At 48.5% G+C, this 24369-nt stretch overlaps 3 protein-coding genes across 5 annotated transcripts in view; 1 reads left to right on the top strand and 2 right to left on the bottom strand.

Annotated features, from left to right (window-relative positions):
- On the top strand, positions 1-19694 carry PYROXD1 (pyridine nucleotide-disulphide oxidoreductase domain 1). Its single transcript, XM_075848885.1, is given in 12 exon segments — positions 1-417; positions 8409-8489; positions 8580-8699; positions 12227-12355; positions 12905-12978; positions 13627-13799; positions 14068-14144; positions 14216-14324; positions 18010-18122; positions 18422-18544; positions 18678-18815; positions 19256-19694. Coding segments are annotated over 12 exon segments (1461 nt in total). The 5' UTR covers positions 1-342; the 3' UTR covers positions 19505-19694.
- On the bottom strand, positions 19563-23831 carry LOC142722380 (uncharacterized). Its single transcript, XM_075848888.1, has 2 exons — positions 23826-23831; positions 19563-21771 (listed from the first exon to the last, which is right to left on the bottom strand). Exons 1-2 carry the CDS (start codon positions 23829-23831, stop codon positions 20596-20598), a joined length of 1182 nt encoding a protein of 393 aa, XP_075705003.1. The 3' UTR covers positions 19563-20595.
- RECQL (RecQ like helicase) overlaps positions 23430-24369 on the bottom strand; it is a 16795-nt gene continuing 15855 nt past the window's right edge. For all 3 annotated transcript variants that reach the window (XM_075848882.1, XM_075848883.1, XM_075848881.1), the window contains one exon: positions 23430-24122. In XM_075848882.1, the coding sequence (XP_075704997.1) occupies positions 23913-24122 (210 nt within the window). In that variant the 3' untranslated portion in view covers positions 23430-23912. The remainder of the gene's footprint in view (positions 24123-24369) is intronic.

Consider the following 24369-nt stretch of genomic DNA (forward strand, 5'->3'; position numbering starts at 1 on the left):
CCAATCACATTGCGGCCGCCATTACTGGTTGCCTTGGGTAACATCTCCTCAATGCTGCAGAGACTATAAGCCATGACACCGGCGTCCACGATACCGCCCTCCAGTTCACATATTACATTTCAAGGTGCGACCGCCATGTTTCCGGAGATCGCTGCCTGGTAACAGGGCCACAGCTGGCAGGGACACGTTATGTCAGTCGTATTTTACCTCTGGTGCCCGCATTGTAATCCTCTTCCGTCACAAAGGAAACTAAACAGAAAAAAAGAAGTTGTGAGCCAATAGGAGAGGAGTGACTTCAGGAGTGCCCGCCCTCGTGTGTGCATGTGACCAGAAGTCGCAAATATGGCGGCGGCCGCCGTGAGGGGAAAGTTTGTGGTGGTTGGAGGTGGAATAGCCGGAGTTACCTGTGCAGAGCAAGTGAGATTCAAGGGAGGGGGGCACATACTTACCCAGCAATTATATATAATACAGAGATGACGCCACAAATGTGGCATATGTGTTAGTCTCAATATATGTCAACTGTGACGTCACTAATATTACATCATAGGATGGTGATGTCACTGCTGTATAATATAACTGATATCTGGAGAGCGGTGATGTCACTGCTGTATAATATATCTTATATCTGGAGAGCGGTGATGTCACTGCTGTATAATATAACTGATATCTGGAGAGCGGTGATGTCACTGCTGTATAATATAACTGATATCTGGAGAGCGCTGATGTCACTGCTGTATAATATATCTTATATCTGGAGAGTGGTGATGTCACTGCTGTATAATATAACTGATATCTGGAGAGTGGTGATGTCACTGCTGTATAATATAACTGATATCTGGAGAGCGGTGATGTTACTGCTGTATAATATAACTGATATCTGGAGAGCGGTGATGTCACTGCTGTATAATATAACTTATATCTGGAGAGCGGTGATGTCACTGCTGTATAATATATCTGGAGAGTGGTGATGTCACTGCTGTATAATATATCTGGAGAGTGGTGATGTCACTGCTGTATAATATAACTGATATCTGGAGAGCGCTGATGTCACTGCTGTATAATATAATATATCTGGAGAGAGGTGATGTCACTGCTGTATAATATAATATATCTGGAGAGCGGTGATGTCACTGCTGTATAATATAACTTATATCTGGAGAGCGGTGATGTCACTGCTGTATAATATGTCTGATATCTGGAGAGCGGTGATGTCACTGCTGTATAATATAACTTATATCTGGAGAGCGGTGATGTCACTGCTGTATAATATAACTGATATCTGGAGAGCGGTGATGTCACTGCTGTATAATATATCTGGAGAGCGGTGATGTCACTGCTGTATAGTATAACTGATATCTGGAGAGAGGTGATGTCACTGCTGTATAATATAACTGATATCTGGAGAGCGGTGATGTCACTGCTGTATAATATAACTTATAACTGGGGAGCGGTGATGTCACTGCTGTAGAATATAACTGATATCTGGAGAGCGGTGATGTCACTGCTGTATAATATAACTGATATCTGGAGAGCGGTGATGTCACTGCTGTATAATATAATATATCTGGAGAGCGGTGATGTCACTGCTGTATAATATAATATATCTGGAGAGCGGTGATGTCACTGCTGTATAATATAACTTATAACTGGGGAGCGGTGATGTCACTGCTGTATAATATAACTGATATCTGGAGAGCGGTGATGTCACTGCTGTATAATATAATATATCTGGAGAGCGGTGATGTCACTGCTGTATAATATAACTGATATCTGGAGAGCGGTGATGTCACTGCTGTAGAATATAACTGATATCTGGAGAGTGGTGATGTCACTGCGGTATAATATAATTTATAACTGGGGAGCGGTGATGTCACTGCTGTATAATATAATATATCTGGAGAGCGGTGATGTCACTGCTGTGTAATATAACCTATATCTGGAGGGCGGTGATGTCACTGCTGTATAATATAACTGATATCTGGAGAGCGGTGATGTCACTGCTGTATAATATATCTGGAGAGCGGTGATGTCACTGCTGTATAATATAATATATCTGGAGAGCGGTGATGTCACTGCTGTATAATATAACTGATATCTGGAGAGCGGTGATGTCACTGCTGTATAATATAACTGATATCTGGAGGGCGGTGATGTCACTGCTGTATAATATAACTGATATCTGGAGGGCGGTGATGTCACTGCTGTATAATATAACTGATATCTGGAGAGCGGTGATGTCACTGCTGTATAATAGAACTGATATCTGGAGAGAGGTGATGTCACTGCTGTATAATATAACTGATATCTGGAGGGCGGTGATGTCACTGCTGTATAATATAATATATCTGGAGAGCGGTGATGTCACTGCTGTATAATATAACTGATATCTGGAGAGCGGTGATGTCACTGCTGTATAATATAACTTATATCTGGAGAGCGGTGATGTCACTGCTGTATAATATAACTGATATCTGGAGAGCGGTGATGTCACTGCTGTATAATATAACTGATATCTGGAGAGCGGTGATGTCACTGCTGTATAATATAACTGATATCTGGAGAGAGGTGATGTCACTGCTGTATAATATAACTGATATCTGGAGAGTGGTGATGTCACTGCTGTATAATATAACTGATATCTGGAGAGCGGTGATGTCACTGCTGTATTATATATCTTATATCTGGAGAGTGGTGATGTCACTGCTGTATAATATAACTGATATCTGGAGAGCGGTGATGTCACTGCTGTATAATATAACTGATATCTGGAGGGCGGTGATGTCACTGCTGTATAATATAACTGATATCTGGAGGGCGGTGATGTCACTGCTGTATAATATAACTGATATCTGGAGAGCGGTGATGTCACTGCTGTATAATAGAACTGATATGTGGAGAGCGGTGATGTCACTGCTGTATAATATAACTGATATCTGGAGGGCGGTGATGTCACTGCTGTATAATATAACTGATATCTGGAGAGCGGTGATGTCACTGCTGTATAATATAACTGATATCTGGAGAGCGGTGATGTCACTGCTGTATAATATAACTGATATCTGGAGAGCGGTGATGTCACTGCTGTATAATATAACTGATATCTGGAGAGTGGTGATGTCACTGATGTATAATATAACTGATATCTGGAGGGCGGTGATGTCACTGCTGTATAATATAACTGATATCTGGAGGGCGGTGATGTCACTGCTGTATAATATAACTGATATCTGGAGGGCGGTGATGTCACTGCTGTATAATATAACTGATATCTGGAGAGCGGTGATGTCACTGCTGTATAATATAACTGATATCTGGAGAGCGGTGATGTCACTGCTGTATAATATAACTGATATCTGGAGAGCGGTGATGTCACTGCTGTATAATATAACTGATATCTGGAGAGTGGTGATGTCACTGATGTATAATATAACTGATATCTGGAGGGCGGTGATGTCACTGCTGTATAATATAACTGATATCTGGAGAGCGGTGATGTCACTGCTGTATAATATAACTGATATCTGGAGGGCGGTGATGTCACTGCTGTATAATATAACTGATATCTGGAGGGCGGTGATGTCACTGCTGTATAATATAACTGATATCTGGAAAGCGGTGATGTCACTGCTGTATAATATAACTGATATCTGGAGAGCGGTGATGTCACTGCTGTATAATATAACTGATATCTGGAGAGCGGTGATGTCACTGCTGTATAATATAACTGATATCTGGAGAGCGGTGATGTCACTGCTGTATAATATAACTGATATCTGGAGAGCGGTGATGTCACTGCTGTATAATATAACTGATATCTGGAGAGCGGTGATGTCACTGCTGTATAATATAACTGGTATCTGGAGAGCGGTGATGTCACTGCTGTATAATATAACTGATATCTGGAGAGCGGTGATGTCACTGCTGTATAATATAACTGATATCTGGAGAGCGGTGATGTCACTGCTGTATAATATAACTGATATCTGGAGAGCGGTGATGTCACTGCTGTATAATATAACTGATATCTGGAGAGCGGTGATGTCACTGCTGTATAATATAACTGATATCTGGAGAGCGGTGATGTCACTGCTGTATAATATAACTGATATCTGGAGAGCGGTGATGTCACTGCTGTATAATATAATATATCTGGAGAGTGGTGATGTCACTGCTGTATAATATAACTGATATCTGGAGAGCGGTGATGTCACTGCTGTATAATATAACTGATATCTGGAGGGCGGTGATGTCACTGCTGTATAATATAACTATATCTGGAGAGCGGTGATGTCACTGCTGTATAATATGTCTGATATCTGGAGAGCGGTGATGTCACTGCTGTATAATATATCTGATATCTGGAGAGCGGTGATGTCACTGCTGTATAATATATCTGGAGAGCGGTGATGTCACTGCTGTATAATATAATATATCTGGAGAGCGGTGATGTCACTGCTGTATAATATAATATATCTGGAGAGCGGTGATGTTACTGCTGTATAATATAATATATCTGGAGAGCGGTGATGTTACTGCTGTATAATATATCTGGAGAGCGGTGATGTCACTGCTGTATAATATAATATATCTGGAGAGCGGTGATGTCACTGCTGTATAATATAACTGATATATGGAGAGCGGTGATGTCACTGCTGTATAATATAACTGATATCTGGAGAGCGGTGATGTCACTGCTGTATAATATATCTTATATCTGGAGAGCGTTGATGTCACTGCTGTATAATATAACTGATATCTGGAGAGCGGCGATGTCACTGCTGTATAATATAACTGATATCTGGAGAGTGGTGATGTCACTGCTATATAATATAACTGATATCTGGAGAGCGGTGATGTCACTGCTGTATAATATAACTGATATCTGGAGAGCGGTGATGTCACTGCTGTATAATATAACTGATATCTGGAGAGCGGTGATGTCACTGCTGTATAATATAACTGATATCTGGAGAGCGGTGATGTCACTGCTATAGAATATAACTGATATCTGGAGAGCGGTGATGTCACTGCTGTATAATATATCTGGAGAGCGGTGATGTCACTGCTGTATAATATAATATATCTGGAGAGCGGTGATGTCACTGCTGTATAATATATCTGGAGAGCGGTGATGTCACTGCTGTATAATATAACTGATATCTGGAGAGCGGTGATGTCACTGCTGTATAATATAACTGATATCTGGAGAGCGGTGATGTCACTGCTGTATAATATAACTTATATCTGGAGAGCGGTGATGTCACTACTGTATAATATAACTGATATCTGGAGAGCGGTGATGTCACTGCTGTATAATATATCTGGAGAGCGGTGATGTCACTGCTGTATAATATAATATATCTGGAGAGCGGTGATGTCACTGCTGTATAATATAATATATCTGGAGAGCGGTGATGTCACTGCTGTATAATATAACTGATATCTGGAGAGTGGTGATGTCACTGCTGTATAATATAATATATCTGGAGAGCGGTGATGTCACTGCTGTATAATATAATATATCTGGAGAGCGGTGATGTCACTGCTGTATAATATAACTGATATCTGGAGAGCGGTGATGTCACTGCTGTATAATATAATATATCTGGGGAGCGGTGATGTCACTGCTGTATAATATAACTGATATCTGGAGAGCGGTGATGTCACTGCTGTATAATATAACTATATCTGGAGAGCGGTGATGTCACTGCTGTATAATATGTCTGATATCTGGAGAGCGGTGATGTCACTGCTGTATAATATATCTGATATCTGGAGAGCGGTGATGTCACTTCTGTATAATATATCTGGAGAACGGTGATGTCACTGCTGTATAATATAATATATCTGGAGAGCGGTGATGTTACTGCTGTATAATATATCTGGAGAGCGGTGATGTCACTGCTGTATAATATAACTGATATATGGAGAGCGGTGATGTCACTGCTGTGTAATATAACTGATATCTGGAGAGCGGTGATGTCACTGCTGTATAATATAATATATCTGGAGAGCGGTGATGTCACTGCTGTATAATATAATATATCTGGAGAGCGGGGATGTCACTGCTGTATAATATAATATATCTGGAGAGCGGGGATGTCACTGCTGTATAATATATCTGGAGAGCGGTGATGTCACTGCTGTATAATATATCTGGAGAGCGGTGATGTCACTGCTGTATAATATATCTGGAGAGCGGTGATGTTACTGCTGTATAATATAATATATCTGGAGAGCGGTGATGTTACTGCTGTATAATATAATATATCTGGAGAGCGGTGATGTCACTGCTGTATAATATAACTGATATATGGAGAGCGGTGATGTCACTGCTGTATAATATAACTGATATCTGGAGAGCGGTGATGTCACTGCTGTATAATATAATATATCTGGAGAGCGGTGATGTCACTGCTGTATAATATATCTTCTATCTGGAGAACGGTGATGTCACTGCTGTATAATATAACTGATATCTGGAGAGCGGTGATGTCACTGCTGTATAATATAATATATCTGGAGAGCGGTGATGTCACTGCTGTATAATATAACTGATATCTGGAGAGCGGTGATGTCACTGCTGTATAATATATCTTATATCTGGAGAGCGGTGATGTCACTGCTGTATAATATAATATATCTGGAGAGCGGTGATGTCACTGCTGTATAATATAACTGATATCTGGAGAGCGGTGATGTCACTGCTGTATAATATAACTGATATCTGGAGAGCGGTGATGTCACTGCTGTATAATATAACTGATATCTGGAGAGCGGTGATGTCACTGCTGTATAATATAACTGATATCTGGAGAGCGGTGATGTCACTGCTGTATAATATAACTGATATCTGGAGAGCGGTGATGTCACTGCTGTATAATATAACTGATATCTGGAGAGCGGTGATGTCACTGCTGTATAATATAACTGATATCAGGAGAGCGGTGATGTCACTGCTGTATAATATAACTGATATCAGGAGAGCGGTGATGTCACTGCTGTATAATATAATATATCTGGAGAGCGGTGATGTCACTGCTGTATAATATAATATATCTGGAGAGCGGTGATGTCACTGCTGTATAATATAACTGATATCTGGAGAGCGGTGATGTCACTGCTGTATAATATAACTGATATCCGGAGAGCGGTGATGTCACTGCTGTATAATATAACTGATATCTGGAGAGCGGTGATGTCACTGCTGTATAATATAATATATCTGGAGAGCGGTGATGTCACTGCTGTATAATATAACTGATATCTGGAGAGCGGTGATGTCACTGCTGTATACTATAACTGATATCTGGAGAGCGGTGATGTCACTGCTGTATAATATAACTGATATCTGGAGAGCGGTGATGTCACTGCTGTATAATATAACTGATATCAGGAGAGCGGTGATGTCACTGCTGTATAATATAACTGATATCTGGAGAGCGGTGATGTCACTGCTGTATAATATAATATATCTGGAGAGCGGTGATGTCACTGCTGTATAATATAACTGATATCTGGAGAGCGGTGATGTCACTGCTATATAATATAACTGATATCTGGAGAGCGGTGATGTCACTGCTGTATAATATATCTTATATCTGGAGGGCGGTGATGTCACTACTGTATAATATAACTGATATCTGGAGAGCGGTGATGTCACTGCTGTATAATATAACTAATATCTGGAGAGCGGTGATGTCACTGCTGTATAATATAACTGATATCTGGAGAGCGGTGATGTCACTGCTGTATAATATAACTGATATCTGGAGAGCGGTGATGTCACTGCTGTATAATATAACTGATATCTGGAGAGCGGTGATGTCACTGCTGTATAATATAACTGATAACTGGAGAGCGGTGATGTCACTGCTGTATAATATAACTGATATCTGGAGAGCGGTGATGTCACTGCTGTATAATATAACTGATATCTGGAGAGCGGTGATGTCACTGCTGTATAATATAATATATCTGGAGAGCGGTGATGTCACTGCTGTATAATATAATATATCTGGGGAGCGGTGATGTCACTGCTGTATAATATATCTTATATCTGGAGAGCGGTGATGTCACTGCTGTATAATATAACTGATATCTGGAGAGCGGTGATGTCACTGCTGTATAATATAATATATCTGGAGAGCGGTGATGTCACTGCTGTATAATATAACTGATATCTGGAGAGCGGTGATGTCACTGCTGTATAATATAATATATCTGGGGAGCGGTGATGTCACTGCTGTATAATATAACTGATATCTGGAGAGCGGTGATGTCACTGCTGTATAATATAATATATCTGGAGAGCGGTGATGTCACTGCTGTATAATATAATATATCTGGAGAGCGGTGATGTCACTGCTGTATTATTATATTTCTCTCATTACTACTTTGTGTCTCAGCTTTCGCTGCAGTTTCCCGCTGACGTGGTGTATCTGCTGACGGCGGCTCCGCTCATTAAGGCTGTGACTAATGTAAAGCAGGTAAGCGTCTGTGGTGTGCGATGGCGCCCCCTGGCGTTCATGCTGTGACCTCTCAGTGGCGGGTATACATTCACTTGTGTCGTGTCTCAGGTTTCCCGGACGCTGGAAGAGTTTGATGTGGAGGAGCAGACGAGCGGCGCCCTGCAGTCTCAGTATCCGAACATCAAGGTTGTGCGTTCAGCGGTGAAGGAATTAAAGGCGGATCAGCAGGTGAGCGCCATGTGGTGGTAGGAGGAGGTCACTGCCACTGGGGGGCGCTCATGTGGTGGCACAGGACCAGTTCTCCTGGATGAACTCCTCAGGTGGATAGACGGCGCCCTGTGCACGACTCTCACCGGATCACCCAGCTTTCCCAGACTCCTGATTGTGGATTTATAAAGTAAAGCTGGGCGCCCCGCTGTATTGGTGACCACCCAGCTTTCCTGGAGAAGGAAACCTGTATACGCCTCATATAATCATATCCAGAAAAAGAGTCTCTTTAGACATATGGAAGTCCAAAAATATACATTTTATTATTCCACAAATTGGAAACCCCCCCTAAAGATGCCCGTACATGGACATACAACATGAAACAACCGCCGAGGTCATCAAATAACCACCGTAGCCCTAGATTTATATTACACAGTATACATGAGGTAACATAGCGGCACATGGGGAGAGCATGTGATCTCCAAATAGTAAGAGTTCCTGATAGGATCTGCCTCCGCTCTGCCTGGGTGACGTCTGTTAAAGATGTTAAACCGGCTACCATAGATAAGTAGTGGGCACGGTGACAGATCTGCTACCTGCGGCGGACATGATGGCTATTGATGGTCTCAGGAGAGGAACACGCGCGTTTCGCACCCTTCGTCAGGAGAGATAATCGTGTAATGGATTGTGGTTTAAATACTCCACTTGTGTATCGGTGACCAATGGCGCACAGCGGTTCATTAAGCCCTCCCACGTGTGTAATCCGCGTCAGGAGCGTCCAGTGCAGGGGCAGGTTCCCCATCACGGCACTTCCGCCCTCTCTCTGACAACTTCCGGCACAGCATGTGGACGGCCAATCAAGCGCGTGCGCACGTCACCCTGTGTCAGGCGTTCTAGCGTTACATTACAAATCTGCCTTCCAGACCATCAAGAGATTATTAATCTGAAGAGGAGTTAGAAATGTTTATAATCTCCATCAATGGCCTTCAGTTCACATTACAATTAGTTATTCAACCGTGTGCACAAACATATGTTGTATCCCTATACCCGCACCATAGGTGCCGCCCAAATACATATGTGCCACGCCAGTGTGCAGCGCACCATCAGCGGAGGCGCGGGTAAGGAAGACCACCACCAGTGCCCAACACAAGGGGAGGGGATCCCCCACCCGGACCCCCGCAGGAACACACAACGCGCCCCACGCCAGCGGAGACCCTCATGATTGAAAATTATACATTAAATGCGTACACCCATATGTCGATTGTCCCCAAGTCAGTGAGCGATGACATCCACCAAGCAGACCCCAGACCTAACACTATTGTCTTACAAAATGGGATGCTGTATACAAAATGATGTACATGCACTTAAAGAGGCAATCACCAGATTATAAGTGTCCTGTCTCCTACATAATGTGATCAGTGCTGTAATGTAGATAACAGTGGTCCTAGTAATAAAGAGGCTGTCACCACATTATAAGTGCCCTGTCTCCTACATAATGATCAGTGCTGTAATGTAGATAACAGTGGTCCTAGTAAAAAAGAGGCTCTGTCACCAGATTAGAAGTGTCCTGTCTCCTACATAATGTGATCAGCGCTGTAATGTAGATAACAGTGGTCCTAGTAATAAAAAGTCTGTCACCAGATTATAAGTGTCCTGTCTCCTATATAATGTGATCAGTGCTGTAATGTAGATAACAGTGGTCCTAGTAATAAAGAGGCTGTCACCAGATTATAAGTGTCCTGTCTCCTACATAATGTGATCAGTGCTGTAATGTAGATAACAGTGGTCCTAGTAATAAAGAGGCTGTCACCAGATTATAAGTGCCCTGTCTCCTACATAATGATCAGTGCTGTAATGTAGATAACAGTGGTCCTAGTAAAAAAGAGGCTGTCACCAGATTATAAGTGCCCTGTCTCCTACATAATGTGATCAGCGCTGTAATGTAGATAACAGTGGTCCTAGTAATAAAGAGGCTGTCACCACATTATAAGTGTCCTGTCTCCTACATAATGTGATCAGTGCTGTAATGTAGATAACAGTGGTCCTAGTAATAGTCTCTGTCCCCACATTATAAGTGCCCTGTCCCCTACATAAGGAGATGGGCGCTGTAATGTAGGTGACAGTAATGCTTCTTATTTAAAAAAACGATCTATTTTCACCACTTTATTAGCAATTTTGGTTTATGCTAATGAGTTGCTTAATGCCCAACTGGGCGTGTTTTTACTTTCAACCAAGTGGGCGTTGTACAGAGGAGTGTATGAGGCTGACCAATCAGTGACCAATCAGTGATCAATCAGCGTCATGCACTCCTCCATTCGTTTACACAGCAGCATCGCGTTCTTACTAGAACACGATGTGCAGCCACATACAAAGACATTAATGTTACTCAAGTGTCCTGATAATGAATATACATTCCCTCCAGCCTGGACGTGATGTGTATTCACAATCCTGACACTTCTGAATCTTTTCTGTGAGATTCCAGCAAGCGAGATTATGATGTAAACGAGATTTTGTTTCCCTTGCTGGAATCTCAGAAAAGATTCAGAAGTGTAAGAGACAGGGCACTTATAATGTGGTGACAGAGACGCTTTATTACTAGGACCACTGTTATCTACATTACAACACTGATCACATTATGTAGGAGACAGGGCACTTATAATGTGGTGACAGCCTCTTTATTACTAGGACCACTGTTATCTACATTACAGCGCCGATCACATTATGTAGGAGACAGGGCACTTATAATGTGGTGACAGCCTCTTTATTACTAGGACCACTGTTATCTACATTACAGCACTGATCACATTATGTAGGAGACAGGGCACTTATAATCAGGTGGCAGCCTCTTTATTACTAGGACCACTGTTATCTACATTACAGCACTGATCACATTATGTAGGAGACAGGAGACTTATAATGTGGTGACAGCCTCTTTATTACTAGGACCACTGTTATCTACATTACAGTACTGATCACATTATGTAGGAGACAGGGCACTTATAATGTGGTGACAGCCTCTTTATTACTAGGACCACTGTTATCTACATTACAGCACTGATCACATTATGTAGGAGACAGGACACTTATAATCTGGTGACAGCCTCTTTATTACTAGGACCACTGTTATCTACATTACAGCACTGATCACATTATGTAGGAGACAGGGCACTTATAATCTGGTGACAGCCTCTTTATTACTAGGACCACTGTTATCTACATTACAGCGCTGATCACATTATGTAGGAGACAGGGCACTTATAATCTGGTGACAGCCTCTTTATTACTAGGACCACTGTTATCTACATTACAGTGCTGATCACATTATGTAGGAGACAGGGCACTTATAATCTGGTGACAGCCTCTTTATTACTAGGACCACTGTTATCTACATTACAGCACTGATCACATTATGTAGGAGACAGGACACTTATAATCAGGTGGCAGCCTCTTTAACATAAATTAGAGAGCTCAGCAGCTTTCCTGGCGTCCTGACCGGCAGATCTTCCTGGTTCCTCACCTGTAACGAGTGATGTTCTGTTTACCTGCAGACGGTGACGACAGAGGACGGGGCGAGTTACCACTACGAGGCGCTGTGTGTGTGCGCCGGAGCGCGGCCCCGACTGATAGAGGAGGGGAATCCGTATGTGCTGGGGATCCGCGATACAGACAGCGCCCGGGTACGTCACTGTGTGCCCCTCCTATGTAATGACCCCTCACTGTGTCCACCCCTCCCCCGTAGTGACCCCTCACTGTGTACACCCCTCCCCCGTAGTGACCCCTCACTGTGTGCACCCCTCCCCCGTAACGACCCCTCACTGTGTGCACCCCTCCCCCGTAACGACCCCTCACTGTGTGCACCCCTCCCCCGTAACGACCCCTCACTGTGTGCACCCCTCCCCCGTAACGACCCCTCACTGTGTGCACCCCTCCCCGTAACGACCCCTCACTGTGTGCACCCCTCCCCCGTAACGACCCCTCACTGTGTGCACCCCTCCCCCGTAACGACCCCTCACTGTGTGCACCCCTCCCCCGTAACGACCCCTCACTGTGTGCACCCCTCCCCCGTAACGACCCCTCACTGTGTGCACCCCTCCCCCGTAACGACCCCTCACTGTGTGCACCCCTCCCCCGTAGTGACCCCTCAGTGTGTCCTCACCCCTCCCCCTGATCTTTACATTGTTCTGTACGCGGCGTCTCCTCATGTCTCTCATCCGTCCGTGTTTCAGACGTTCCAGCAGCATCTGACGGCGGCGCGGCGAGTGCTGGTCGTGGGGAACGGCGGGATCGCTCTGGAGCTGGTGTAAGTAGAAGTGACGTCCGGTGACACGTAGTAACAGAACGAAGCTCAGGACGCAATAGAGGCGGAGCCTGTATCCGTCTGGAGTCCAGGATGTTTGTATCTAGACTGACACATTGTAACAAACCTTCAGCTGTGAGAAGTATTAGATCAGGATCCGTTTTTAATCTTTGGATGTAAATAAAAATTTTCATATTAACGGACAGCAAGCAGAGATCTTGGAAGGATGAAGAATTGCAAAAAAGTCTGTTAGAAAGTTGCAGAACCGTCCGATATGACGATGAATCTTTATTACAGAGGAGCGACGGAAACCGCGGCGTTCATCTCTGCAGCGAGGCTCCGTGTTTACTGAGCGCTGTGAGTGGCTGTCGGTATACACCGGTCTACAGAGATCATACGGAGAGCGCCCCCTGTGGAGGAGGCCGGTGTGGTAATCCTGCTCGCTGTTCACACTGGGGAAGCGTCATCAATACTGCCGCAGGGGGCGGGGCCTGACGCTATGTAAAAACTGCTGATATTTTGACGCCGTGTGTTACGAAGTATCTACCGGCCCCTGATGATTGAGTGTTCGGGGCTGAAGCTGCCGACCAAAAGCCACGCCCATCATCGCTCGCCACGCCCCCTCATCAGTGACGGCCACTCACAGTCTAGAACATGATCCCTGATCTGTGATTGGCTGCTGTGGGCACGCGTCGTGTCCTGCCGTTGACGTAGATTAACCGACGCCGGAGCCGCAGAATTCCTCATCCCACAACTGAAGTCTGAGAAGCCGCAGACCCCCCTGACCTGCAAGAGAAGCCGATACACCACAGAGGGGGGCGCCGGTGAGTGTGGGGCCTGTGACTGCACTACACACCCTCCAGGGCGGCGGCAGTGAGACCGGGCGACCCGCAGTGTCCGTAGTATCTGTCCTGATGGCTGTAGCGCAATTCTGTTCACCTTCCCCCGGCACCCGGTGGCCCTTAAACCGCTATCACCAGCTGATAATAAAGGGGCCACACACGGCACTTGTATGGACGCGGCCCCCTCCCAGCTTTGGGGTCACCCTGGGGGATTTGGGCAGGATATAAGCCGCAGTCTCATTGATTTCAGGGCGGGAGGATCGGCAGCTCGGCAGCGCTCTGGGCCCGGACTGGCATGCAGGGATGAATCTACAGGCGTCTCAGGAGGTCAGTACCGGGTCATGGGGGAGACTTGGCCCCCGATATATCTGTCTGGTCACCTCTTATTCCACCCTCAGATCTCGCGCTGCGTCCACATCGAGACAGAATGTGAGGTGAAGAGGATCCTCCTGCACCAGGACTTCAAGGACCGAAATATTCCGGAGGACGGCGCCACCTCTGACCCAAGCAAGTACTACAGGGGGTTATCACCGGAGAGTCAGCTCAGGGGGGAGGTCCGCGGACGCTCTGGATCCTTTATATTAGCTTCTATTCTTAGCACAACATCTGATATTGTAGCCCAGAGCTGTAATCCCAATTCTGCCGGCTTCGGATGAATAGATTGTATTCTCCCGTCCTACAGTCCATGGTGCCCGTCAGTCGGAGGGAGGATAATAAGTGTGCGGCGTCCGTCACCCATAGGCTATAGTGGTGCGCGGTAACGGATACTATGAGGCCTTGTTCACACAGTGCAGATTTTGCGTACATTTAAAGAGGCTCCGTCTCCAGATTCTCACACCCCCGTCTCCTATTGCATGTGATCGGCGCTGCAATGTACAGAACAGGAACGGTTGTTTTTTGTTTGTTTTTTTTAAAAACGATCATTTTTGCCCAAGTTATGAGCAATTTTATATTTATGCAAATGAGCTTTTCAATGGACAGCTGGGCGTTGTGATTAGAAGTGTATGAGGCTGACCAATCAGTGACCAATCAGTGACCAATCAGCATCATCCACTTCTCATCGTTCCCAGCCAGCTTCTTTCACTGCAGACCCAGCGTGACGTCACCCACAGGTCCTTCAACCTTGTCGTCGGACAGAGAAGACACGTGGGCCCCTCAAAGCAACTTCAGAGCTGGAATCTAAAAAGAAATAAATGAGGCAATACTTGGCTTCTTACATTATACGGATAATGAGCCGTGCCCCCCCTCACCCCGAGAAGTGCCCCCCCCCCCCTCCACTCCGATGACCCCAGTTTTGACCGTTTGTATAAATGGAGACCCCTATTAGAGCGTTTCAGTGCCCGGATTTCCCAGCATGCACCCCCGAGACGTGTATTTCTATTGATGAGTCCTTGGTAGATTTTAAAGATTTCAATTCCACCAGTCCCTGCCGGGTAAGAGGGCGCGGTATGGCGTGAAGATGTATGAGCTGCGAGAGGGCATCAGGGTAGACCTACAGGGTTAGGATATATGAAGGGAAGGACACCAGTGCTCAGCCCCCAGAATGCCCCCCCTTACTGGGAGTGAATGCAAAAATTGTGTGGGATTTGGCACTGCTGGACCAGGGTCACCACCTCTACCTGGGTAATTGTTATACCAGCGTCCCGCTCTTCAGGTCCCTCGCTGCCAGTCCTGCGGCACTGCTAGAAGAAATCTGAGAGGCCTCCCTAAGACTCTGCAGGGCAAACACTCAGAAGGGGTGAGAGCCGGGCACAATCCAGCAGCAACATATTGTGTGTCACGTACAAGACTAGAGATGTCCCACCAGTACCCATGTACCTGTACAGAGACCCCCACACCAGACTGCATCCTGGGCTACAATCGGTACATGGCAGGGGGGGGGACTTGTCAGCGCCATGCGGTGTGGTATAAGAAGCCGGCCGGGCACATCATACAGATGGCATTATACAATGCGTACGCGCTACGTCCATGTCCAGGCCAGACGGGAACTTTCCTGGAATTTCAAGAGGTGATTATCAAGAACCTGACCTTTAGGGACCAAGAAGGGGGGGGGGGCCACACGCATCGCACCAGGGCAACACTTTCCAGGAGAAGTTCCCCAAACTGGCAAGAAGGGAAAAAGTCAAAAGAGGTGCAAAGTCTGCTATAAGAGGGGGATAAGGAGGGACACAATATATCAATGGGACGTGTGTCCCGAATAACCAGAGCTCTGTATGAAAGTGTTTACAATGTATCAGACATCCCCGGTTTATAATCTACCCCAGTTTTACTTACCCTGATGCCCCCCGCACAGCTTATCCCCCCTCGTCTTTCCCCTCTGAGCCCTGCTGTGTGCCCGGGCAGCGGATAACAGCCACATGGAGGGGATTGCCGTACCCAGGAGAACCCACATTACAGTTTATGGGGTGTAGGTCTCCGGTCACAATGCTCACTGCACCTCTAGATGAATGCCTTAAGGGTGTAGTTTTTAAAACAGGGTCACTTCTTGGGGGTTTCACCTGTACTGGGACCTCAGGGGCTTCTGCATACACGACTACGCTCCAGAAAATCCCCAGTAGGCCAAATGGCGCTCCTTCCCTTCTGAGCCCTCCCATGGGCCCAAACGGCAGTTTATCACCACAAATGGGGTATTGCCGCACTCAGAACAAATTGGGCAGCAAAATGGGGTATTTTGTTCCCTGTGAAAATAAGACATGTTGATCACAAATGACATCTTATTGAAAAAAATGTCATTTTTTAAATTTCACAGCCCAATTCAAATACGTGCCGTGTAAAAACCGTGCGGTCAAAATGGTCACAACAACCATACATGAATTCCTTGAGGGGTGCAGTTTCCAAAATGGGGTCACTATTGGGGGATTCTTACTGCTTTGGCACCTCAACACCTCTTCAGACCTGGCATGATCCTAAAATATATATTCTAATAAAAAAGAGGCCCCACAATGCACCAGGTGCTTCTTTGCTTCTGGGGCTTGTGTTTTAGTCCACGAGCGCAGTAGAGCCACATGTGGGACATTTCTAAAAACGGCAGAATCTGGACAATACATATTTAGTGTTTCTCTGGTAAAACCTTCCGTGTTACACAAAAAAAAATGAATAAAATTGAAATTCTGCAAGAAAAATGAAATTTGCAAATTTCACCTCCACTTTGCTTTAATTCCTGTGAAATGCCTGAAGGGTTAAAAAAAACTTTCTGAATGCTGTTTTGAATACTTTGAGGGGTCTAGTTTTTAAAATGGGGTGTTTTATCAGGGTTTCTAATACATAGGCCCCTCAAAGCCACTTCAGAACTCAAGAGGTACCTTAAAAAAAAGGCTTTTGAAATTTTCTTAAAAATATGAGAAATTGCTGTTTATGTTCTAAGCCTTGTAACGTCCAAGAAAAATAACAGAATGTTCAAAAAACGATGCCAATCTAAAGTAGACATATGGGAAATGTGAACTAGTAACTATTGTGGGTGGTATAACCGTCTGTTTTACAAGCAGATGCATTTCAATTCTGAAAAATTCTATTTTTTTTAAATTAATTTTCTCTAAATTTTGCAATTTTTCACCAATAAACACTGAATATATCGACCAAATTTTACCACGAACATGAAGCCCAATGTGTCACAAGAAAACCATCTCGGAATCGCTTGGGTAGGTTTAAGCATTCCGACGTTATTACCACATAAAGTGAAACATGTCAGATTTGAAAAATGGGCTCTGAGCCTTAAGGGGTTAAGTCAGAACCAGAATGTCATGCAGGAGAGGAGACCTAGAAGTCCTGCCTTTATATAGTCCTTCTTTAGAAGGCATTGAAAATCTGCACTGTGTGAACAAGACCTCGGTCTCTGGATGAGGGGTGGCCTGTACAGGCGTCATCGCCGCCTCTGTGTAACGTGTACATTAGAAGTTTTTCCTGGCGTTTAGCATGTGACGTATCGTAGCCGTATCACTGGGTTTCCGCAGGTCTCTGCTGACCTCTAGTGGTGCGTCCAGGAACTGTAGGTGTGGGGTGCAATCGGGGCCGGCGCTTTGGGTTACGCGGGGTGTAGTTGGGGCCGTTCATGCTGCTTTGGTAGGGGGGAGGGGGATAATCCTGGATGGGTGTGCGCTGTCCTCGTCACACGCTCTATGCCGGGGGTATTGTATACATTTACACACCCGCGTGCTGTGATGTCTCTCATTAGCCCCGCCTTCTTGTCTTCCAGCTGATTGGCCTGTATACGCAGAACTGACCAGCGGTAAAATCTACGGTTGTGACTTCATTGTCAGCGCCACCGGTGTGTTCCCCAACGTAGAGCCGTTTACCAGCGGAAATAATGTGAGATATTGGGGTTATTTTCTCTTGTTCCTTAAAGGGGAACTCCCCTCTTATAAGTGACTGCATATTACTGGGATCAGCGGGGTTCCGAGCGATCCTGAGAGTGAAGGGGCGGCTGGACAATCACTTTATGGGAGGAAAACCCCTTTATGATGAGTGACACCTTGGAGGGGTTCATTGGTTTGGACGGGAGCGGGACCCCGACAGTCAGCTGTTAATACTGGGGGAGCGCTCTGCTGTGACTATTGGGGGGGAGCGCTATAAATGCCCCTCAATTCTGACAGCCGCTGTTTTTGTAGTTTGATGTCGGCGAAGACGGCGGGCTGACAGTCGATGATCACATGAGGACGTCGCTCAGGAACGTGTACGCGGCTGGAGACGTCTGTACCGCCGGCTGGACGCCGAGCCCCCACTGGCAGCAGGTACAGCACTGCCAGGAGATCACCCTGATCATGTGACCACTCCCCTCCAATGTGTGACAGCGACGGCAGTGACGCAGGATCACGTGTTCGTGGTTCATTCTGTAATAATAACGGATCACATGATTTCTGACAGATGAGGCTGTGGACTCAGGCGCGGCAGATGGGCTGTTACGCAGCCAAGTGTATGGCGGCCGACCGCCAAGGCGAAGCCATCGAAATGGATTTCTGCTTTGAACTCTTCGCTCACGTCACGAAATTCTTCAACTATAAGGTGCGTAACTGTCAGACCGCGTTCAGACGTGGGGGGGGGGGGGTGTAGCGGTCAGACCGCGTTGAGACACGGGGGGGGGGGTGTAGCGGTCAGACCGCGTTCAGACGTGGGGGGGGGGGGGGTGTAGCGGTCAGACCGCGTTGAGACACGGGGGGGGGGGGGTGTAGCGGTCAGACCGCGTTCAGACGTGGGGGGGGGGTGTAGCGGTCAGACCGCGTTCAGACGTGGGGGGGGGGGGGGGGGGTGTAGCAGTTTTTGGTCTAGTGCAATAAATGCATAGAATGCCGTGACTACAGTAAAGACTGACACAAACACAGGCTGCATGTTAGATGCCGCTCAGGATCTGTGGAGAGCGGGTGATGGCTCCTGCGGGCTGTTGGATATTGTCGGTTGTGTTTTCCGGAGATGTCGCTGATAATGCCGCCTCTTTATTTTGGTAGGTGATCTTGCTGGGTAAGTACAACGCTCAGGGCTTGGGCACGGATCACGAGCTGCTCCTGCGCTGCACCAGGGGCCTGGAGTACGTGAAGGTGGTGATGCTGCGCGGGCGCATGATGGGGGCCGTGATGATCGGAGAGACCAACTTGGAGGAAACTTTTGAGAACTTGATTTTGAACCAGATGGATCTCTCAGCGTACGGAGAAGATCTGCTGGATCCCGATGTCGATATAGAAGATTACTTTGACTAGAAGGGACGCAGGATGCGGGGGTCATGTTCTGTCTGTACCCCTCCCCCCCCCCCATCATGATGTTCTGTATACTGGTCCAGTGTAGTGACAGGCGTCTGGTCATAGTCGCCGACCGTCAGAAAAGGGAACTCCAGCCCATTCCGGGAGCACATTTCTGATATTAAAGGCACGGGAACCGCACTGAATCAATGAAACCTCTGGTGCACTCCCTGTGCGTGTGTCTCGTCTCCTGGTGCGTGTGTCTCGTCGTCTCCTCGTGTGTGTGTGTTCTACGTCTCCTCCTCGTGTGTGTTCTACGTCTCCTCCTGGTGTGTGTGCGGGTGCCTCGTCTCCTCCTGGTGTGTGTGCGGGTGTCTCGTCTCCTCCTCCTGGTGTGTGTGTGTGCCTCGTCTCCTACTCCTGGTGTGTGTGCGGGTGCCTCGTCTCCTCCTGGTGTGTGTGCGGGTGTCTCGTCTCCTCCTCCTGGTGTGTGTGTGTGCCTCGTCTCCTACTCCTGGTGTGTGTGCGGGTGCCTCGTCTCCTCCTCCTGGTGTGTGTGCGGGTGCCTCGTCTCCTCCTCCTGGTGTGTGTGCGGGTGCCTCGTCTCCTGGTGTGTGTGCGGGTGCCTCGTCTACTCCTGGTGTGTGTGCGGGTGCCTCGTCTACTCCTGGTGTGTGTGCGGGTGCCTCGTCTCCTCCTCCTGGTGTGTGTGTGCGGGTGCCTCATCTACACCTCCTGGTGCGGGTGCCTCGTCTCCTCCTCCTGGTGTGTGTGTGTGCGGGTGCCTCGTCTCCACCTCCTGGTGCGGGTGCGTCTCCTCCTCCTGGTGTGTATGCGGGTGCCTCGTCTCCTCCTCCTGGTGTGTGCGGGTGCCTCGTTTCCTCCTCCTGGTGCGGGTGTCTCATCTCCTCCTCCTGGTGTGTGTGCGGGAGCCTCGTCTCCTCCTCCTGGTGTGTGTGCGGGAGCCTCGTCTCCTCCTCCTGGTGTGTGTGCGGGAGCCTCGTCTCCTCCTCCTGGTGTGTGTGCGGGAGCCTCGTCTCCTCCTCCTGGTGTGTGTGCGGGAGCCTCGTCTCCTCCTCCTGGTGTGTGTGCGGGTGCCTCGTCTTCTCCTCCTAGTGCGGGTGCCTCGTCTCCTCCTTGTGTGTGTGGGTGCGTGCGTCTCTTCCTCCTGGTGTGTGTGCGCGCGGGTGTCTCGTCTCCTCCCCCTGGTGTGTGTGCGGGTGCCTCGTCTCCTCCTCCTGGTGTGTGTGCGCGGGTGCCTCGTCTCCTCCTCCTGGTGCCTCATCTCCTCCTGGTGTGTGTGCGCGGGTGCCTCGTCTCCTCCTGGTGTGTGTGCGGGTGCCTCGTCTCCTCCTGGTGTGTGCGCGGGTGTCTCGCCTCCTCCTGGTGTGTGCGCGGGTGTCTCGCCTCCTCCTGGTGTGTGTGCGGGTGCCTCGTCTCCTCCTCCTTGTGTGTGTGCGGGTGTCTCGCCTCCTCCTGGTGTGTGTGCGGGTGCCTCGTCTCCTGGTGTGTGTGCGGGTGCCTCGTCTCCTGGTGCGGGTGCCTCGTCTCCTGGTGTGTGTGCGGGTGCCTCGTCTCCTCCTGGTGTGTGTGCGGGTGCCTCGTCTCCTCCTTGTGTGTGTGCGGGTGTCTCGCCTCCTCCTGGTGTGTGTGCGGGTGCCTCGTCTCCTCCTCCTTGTGTGTGTGCGGGTGTCTCGCCTCCTCCTGGTGTGTGTGCGGGTGTCTCGCCTCCTCCTGGTGTGTGTGCGGGTGTCTCGCCACCTCCTGGTGTGTGTGCGGGTGTCTCGTCTCCTCCTCCTTGTGTGTGTGCGGGTGTCTCGCCTCCTCCTGGTGTGTGTGCGCGGGTGCCTCGTCTCCTCCTGGTGTGTGTGCGGGTGCCTCGTCTCCTCCTGGTGTGTGTGCGGGTGCCTCGTCTCCTCCTCCTTGTGTGTGCGCGGGTGCCTCGCCTCCTCCTGGTGTGTGCGCGGGTGTCTCGCCTCCTCCTGGTGTGTGTGCGGGTGTCTCGCCTCCTCCTGGTGTGTGTGCGGGTGTCTCGCCTCCTCCTGGTGTGTGTGCGGGTGCCTAGTCTCCTCCTCCTTGTGTGTGTGCGGGTGTCTCGCCTCCTCCTGGTGTGTGTGCGGGTGCCTCGTCTCCTCCTCCTTGTGTGTGTGCGGGTGTCTCGCCTCCTCCTGGTGTGTGTGCGGGTGTCTCGCCTCCTCTTGGTGTGTGTGCGGGTGTCTCGCCTCCTCTTGGTGTGTGTGCGGGTGTCTCGCCTCCTCCTGGTGTGTGTGCGGGTGTCTCGCCTCCTCCTGGTGTGTGTGCGAGTGTCTCGCCTCCTCCTGGTGTGTGTGCGAGTGTCTCGCCTCCTCCTGGTGTGTGTGCGCGGGTGCCTCGTCTCCTCCTGGTGTGTGTGCGGGTGTCTCGCCTCCTCCTGGTGTGTGTGCGCGGGTGCCTCGTCTCCTCTTGGTGTGTGTGCGGGTGTCTCGCCTCCTCCTGGTGTGTGTGCGGGTGTCTCGCCTCCTCCTGGTGTGTGTGCGAGTGTCTCGCCTCCTCCTGGTGTGTGTGCGAGTGTCTCGCCTCCTCCTGGTGTGTGTGCGAGTGTCTCGCCTCCTCCTGGTGTGTGTGCGCGGGTGCCTCGTCTCCTCCTGGTGTGTGTGCGGGTGTCTCGCCTCCTCCTGGTGTGTGTGCGAGTGTCTCGCCTCCTCCTGGTGTGTGTGCGAGTGTCTCGCCTCCTCCTGGTGTGTGTGCGCGGGTGCCTCGTCTCCTCCTGGTGTGTGTGCGGGTGCCTCGTCTCCTCCTGGTGTGTGTGCGAGTGTCTCGCCTCCTCCTGGTGTGTGTGCAGGTGCCTCGTCTCCTCCTTGTGCGGGTGCGTGCGTTTCGTCTCCTCCTGGGTGCGCGCGTCAGTCACATCCACTGCGTCCAGCTAGTATCTGTAAGGGTCTGTTCACACGCTTAGGAAAACACGTCTGAAAATACGGAGCTGTTTTCAGATGATTTTGTAACTCCTCACGTTTTTCGCGGCGTCCATTACGGCCGTTATTGGAGCTGTTTATCAATGGAGTCCATGAAAAACGGCTCAAAAAATGCCCCAATAAGTGTTGTGCACGTCTGTGATGCGGGTGTCTTTTGACAGCGACGCATAAAATGACACCTCGTGGGAACAGAACATCGTAAAACTCATTGAAAGCAGCGCGCAGATGTGTGGAGCTGTTTCTTCAGGCCTGAATTACGTCTGAACACAGTGCGTGTGATCATCCCCTCACAGTCACTCAGGCTCCAGAGACCTGCACAGCCCCTGCCCTCTGTCCCTCCTCCTAATACAACGCTCACAGCTTGAACATTAGATGTAAACCTATCGCTGTGCTGCTTATATTGTTATTTTGAATCTCAGACCCGGCCAGGAGGGGGCGCTGCTTTCCGATCCTGTATAGCCCCTTTCATTGTATCCGGTGTTACGTGATCATCTCCCGCCACATTATAAAGTCTTCTTAAAGGGGACATGCACTCACAAAGTTGTGTTTTTTGCTTTTATGCAAAAAATGTAAAAAAATAAACAACTTTGTTTTCAATTAAAATCATGTACCGTATTGTGTATACAGCTCCTCCGCGCAGAACGGGCTGCAGTTCTTATACTCTAGACATCTTACACCAGAGCATTATTCAGGGCGAGTGCTCGACCTCCAGAGAACGCTGCCCGCATTGTGGCGCTGATTTTCAGGTGTTTTATCTGCGCCGAAAAAGGGTTGTCAAATTATATATAAATAATCCCCCCCTGGCGTTCCCATGGTGATGAACCCCTCCGTTCTCGGTGCAGTCCGGCCTCCTGTGATTGGCTGGAGGAGTCACATGGGATTAAACATCATCCCGGGGGGGGGGGGGGGGCTACACACAGGGACGTGTCACTATGACAACACCGGGGGGGCACTACTCACAGGGACGTGTCACTATGACAACACCGGGGGGGGGGGGCTACACACAGGGACGTGTCACTATGACAACACCGGGGGGGGGGCACTACACACAGGGACGTGTCACTATGACAACACCGGGGGGGGGGGCGCTACACACAGGGACGTGTCACTATGACAACACCGGGGGGGGGGCGCTACACACAGGGACGTGTCACTATGACAACACCGGGGGGGGGGGGGGGCGCTACACACAGGGACGTGTCACTATGACAACACCGGGGGGGGGGGCGCTACACACAGGGACGTGTCACTATGACAACACCGGGGGGGTATTTATATTTAATTTAAACAAAAAAGTTGTATTTTCTTTCTAATTTGCGATTTTTTTGCAGCAGAATCGCAGCTTTTCCGCCGCAGTAATCGCAACGTTTGATCCTTGTTGTGGGTTTTACCTCCATATTGATAAACCCAGAAAAGCAGCGAAGCAACGAACATGAAAAACCGCAGCGCGAGGCGTGGAAGGTTCCTCGGCAGACTTGTCAGTCGATGACGATGGAGGCGGCGGGGGAGGAGGTGACGGGGGAGGAGGAGGTGACGCGCCTCTTCTTGGTCCCGGGGCTGCTCAGGCCTGTCGGACGCTTGTTGTCTCCGCTCCGCGCTCCCGGCTCTGACTTTATGGCCTTTGCTGGGATCTTGTCCTGAGACTTGGAGCTCCGATCTTTACATGTAGAAGATTTGGGGGATTTTATCTTTTGGGGACACAAAATACAACAAGGTTACAAAATCCGACCCCATAAATTTATATAGAGGTGACAAAGTATCACTCCCATCATCCCTGACCGAGGAGCTCACAATCTAATCTCCCTATCACACACAATGTATCACTCCCATCATCCCTGACCGAGGAGCTCACAATCTAATCTCCCTATCACACACAATGTATCACTCCCATCATCCCTGACCGAGGAGCTCACAATCTAATCTCCCTATCACACA

This window comes from Rhinoderma darwinii, unplaced genomic scaffold (assembly GCF_050947455.1).
Source record: "Rhinoderma darwinii isolate aRhiDar2 unplaced genomic scaffold, aRhiDar2.hap1 Scaffold_535, whole genome shotgun sequence".
In the NCBI taxonomy this organism is placed as follows: Eukaryota; Metazoa; Chordata; class Amphibia; order Anura; family Rhinodermatidae; genus Rhinoderma; species Rhinoderma darwinii.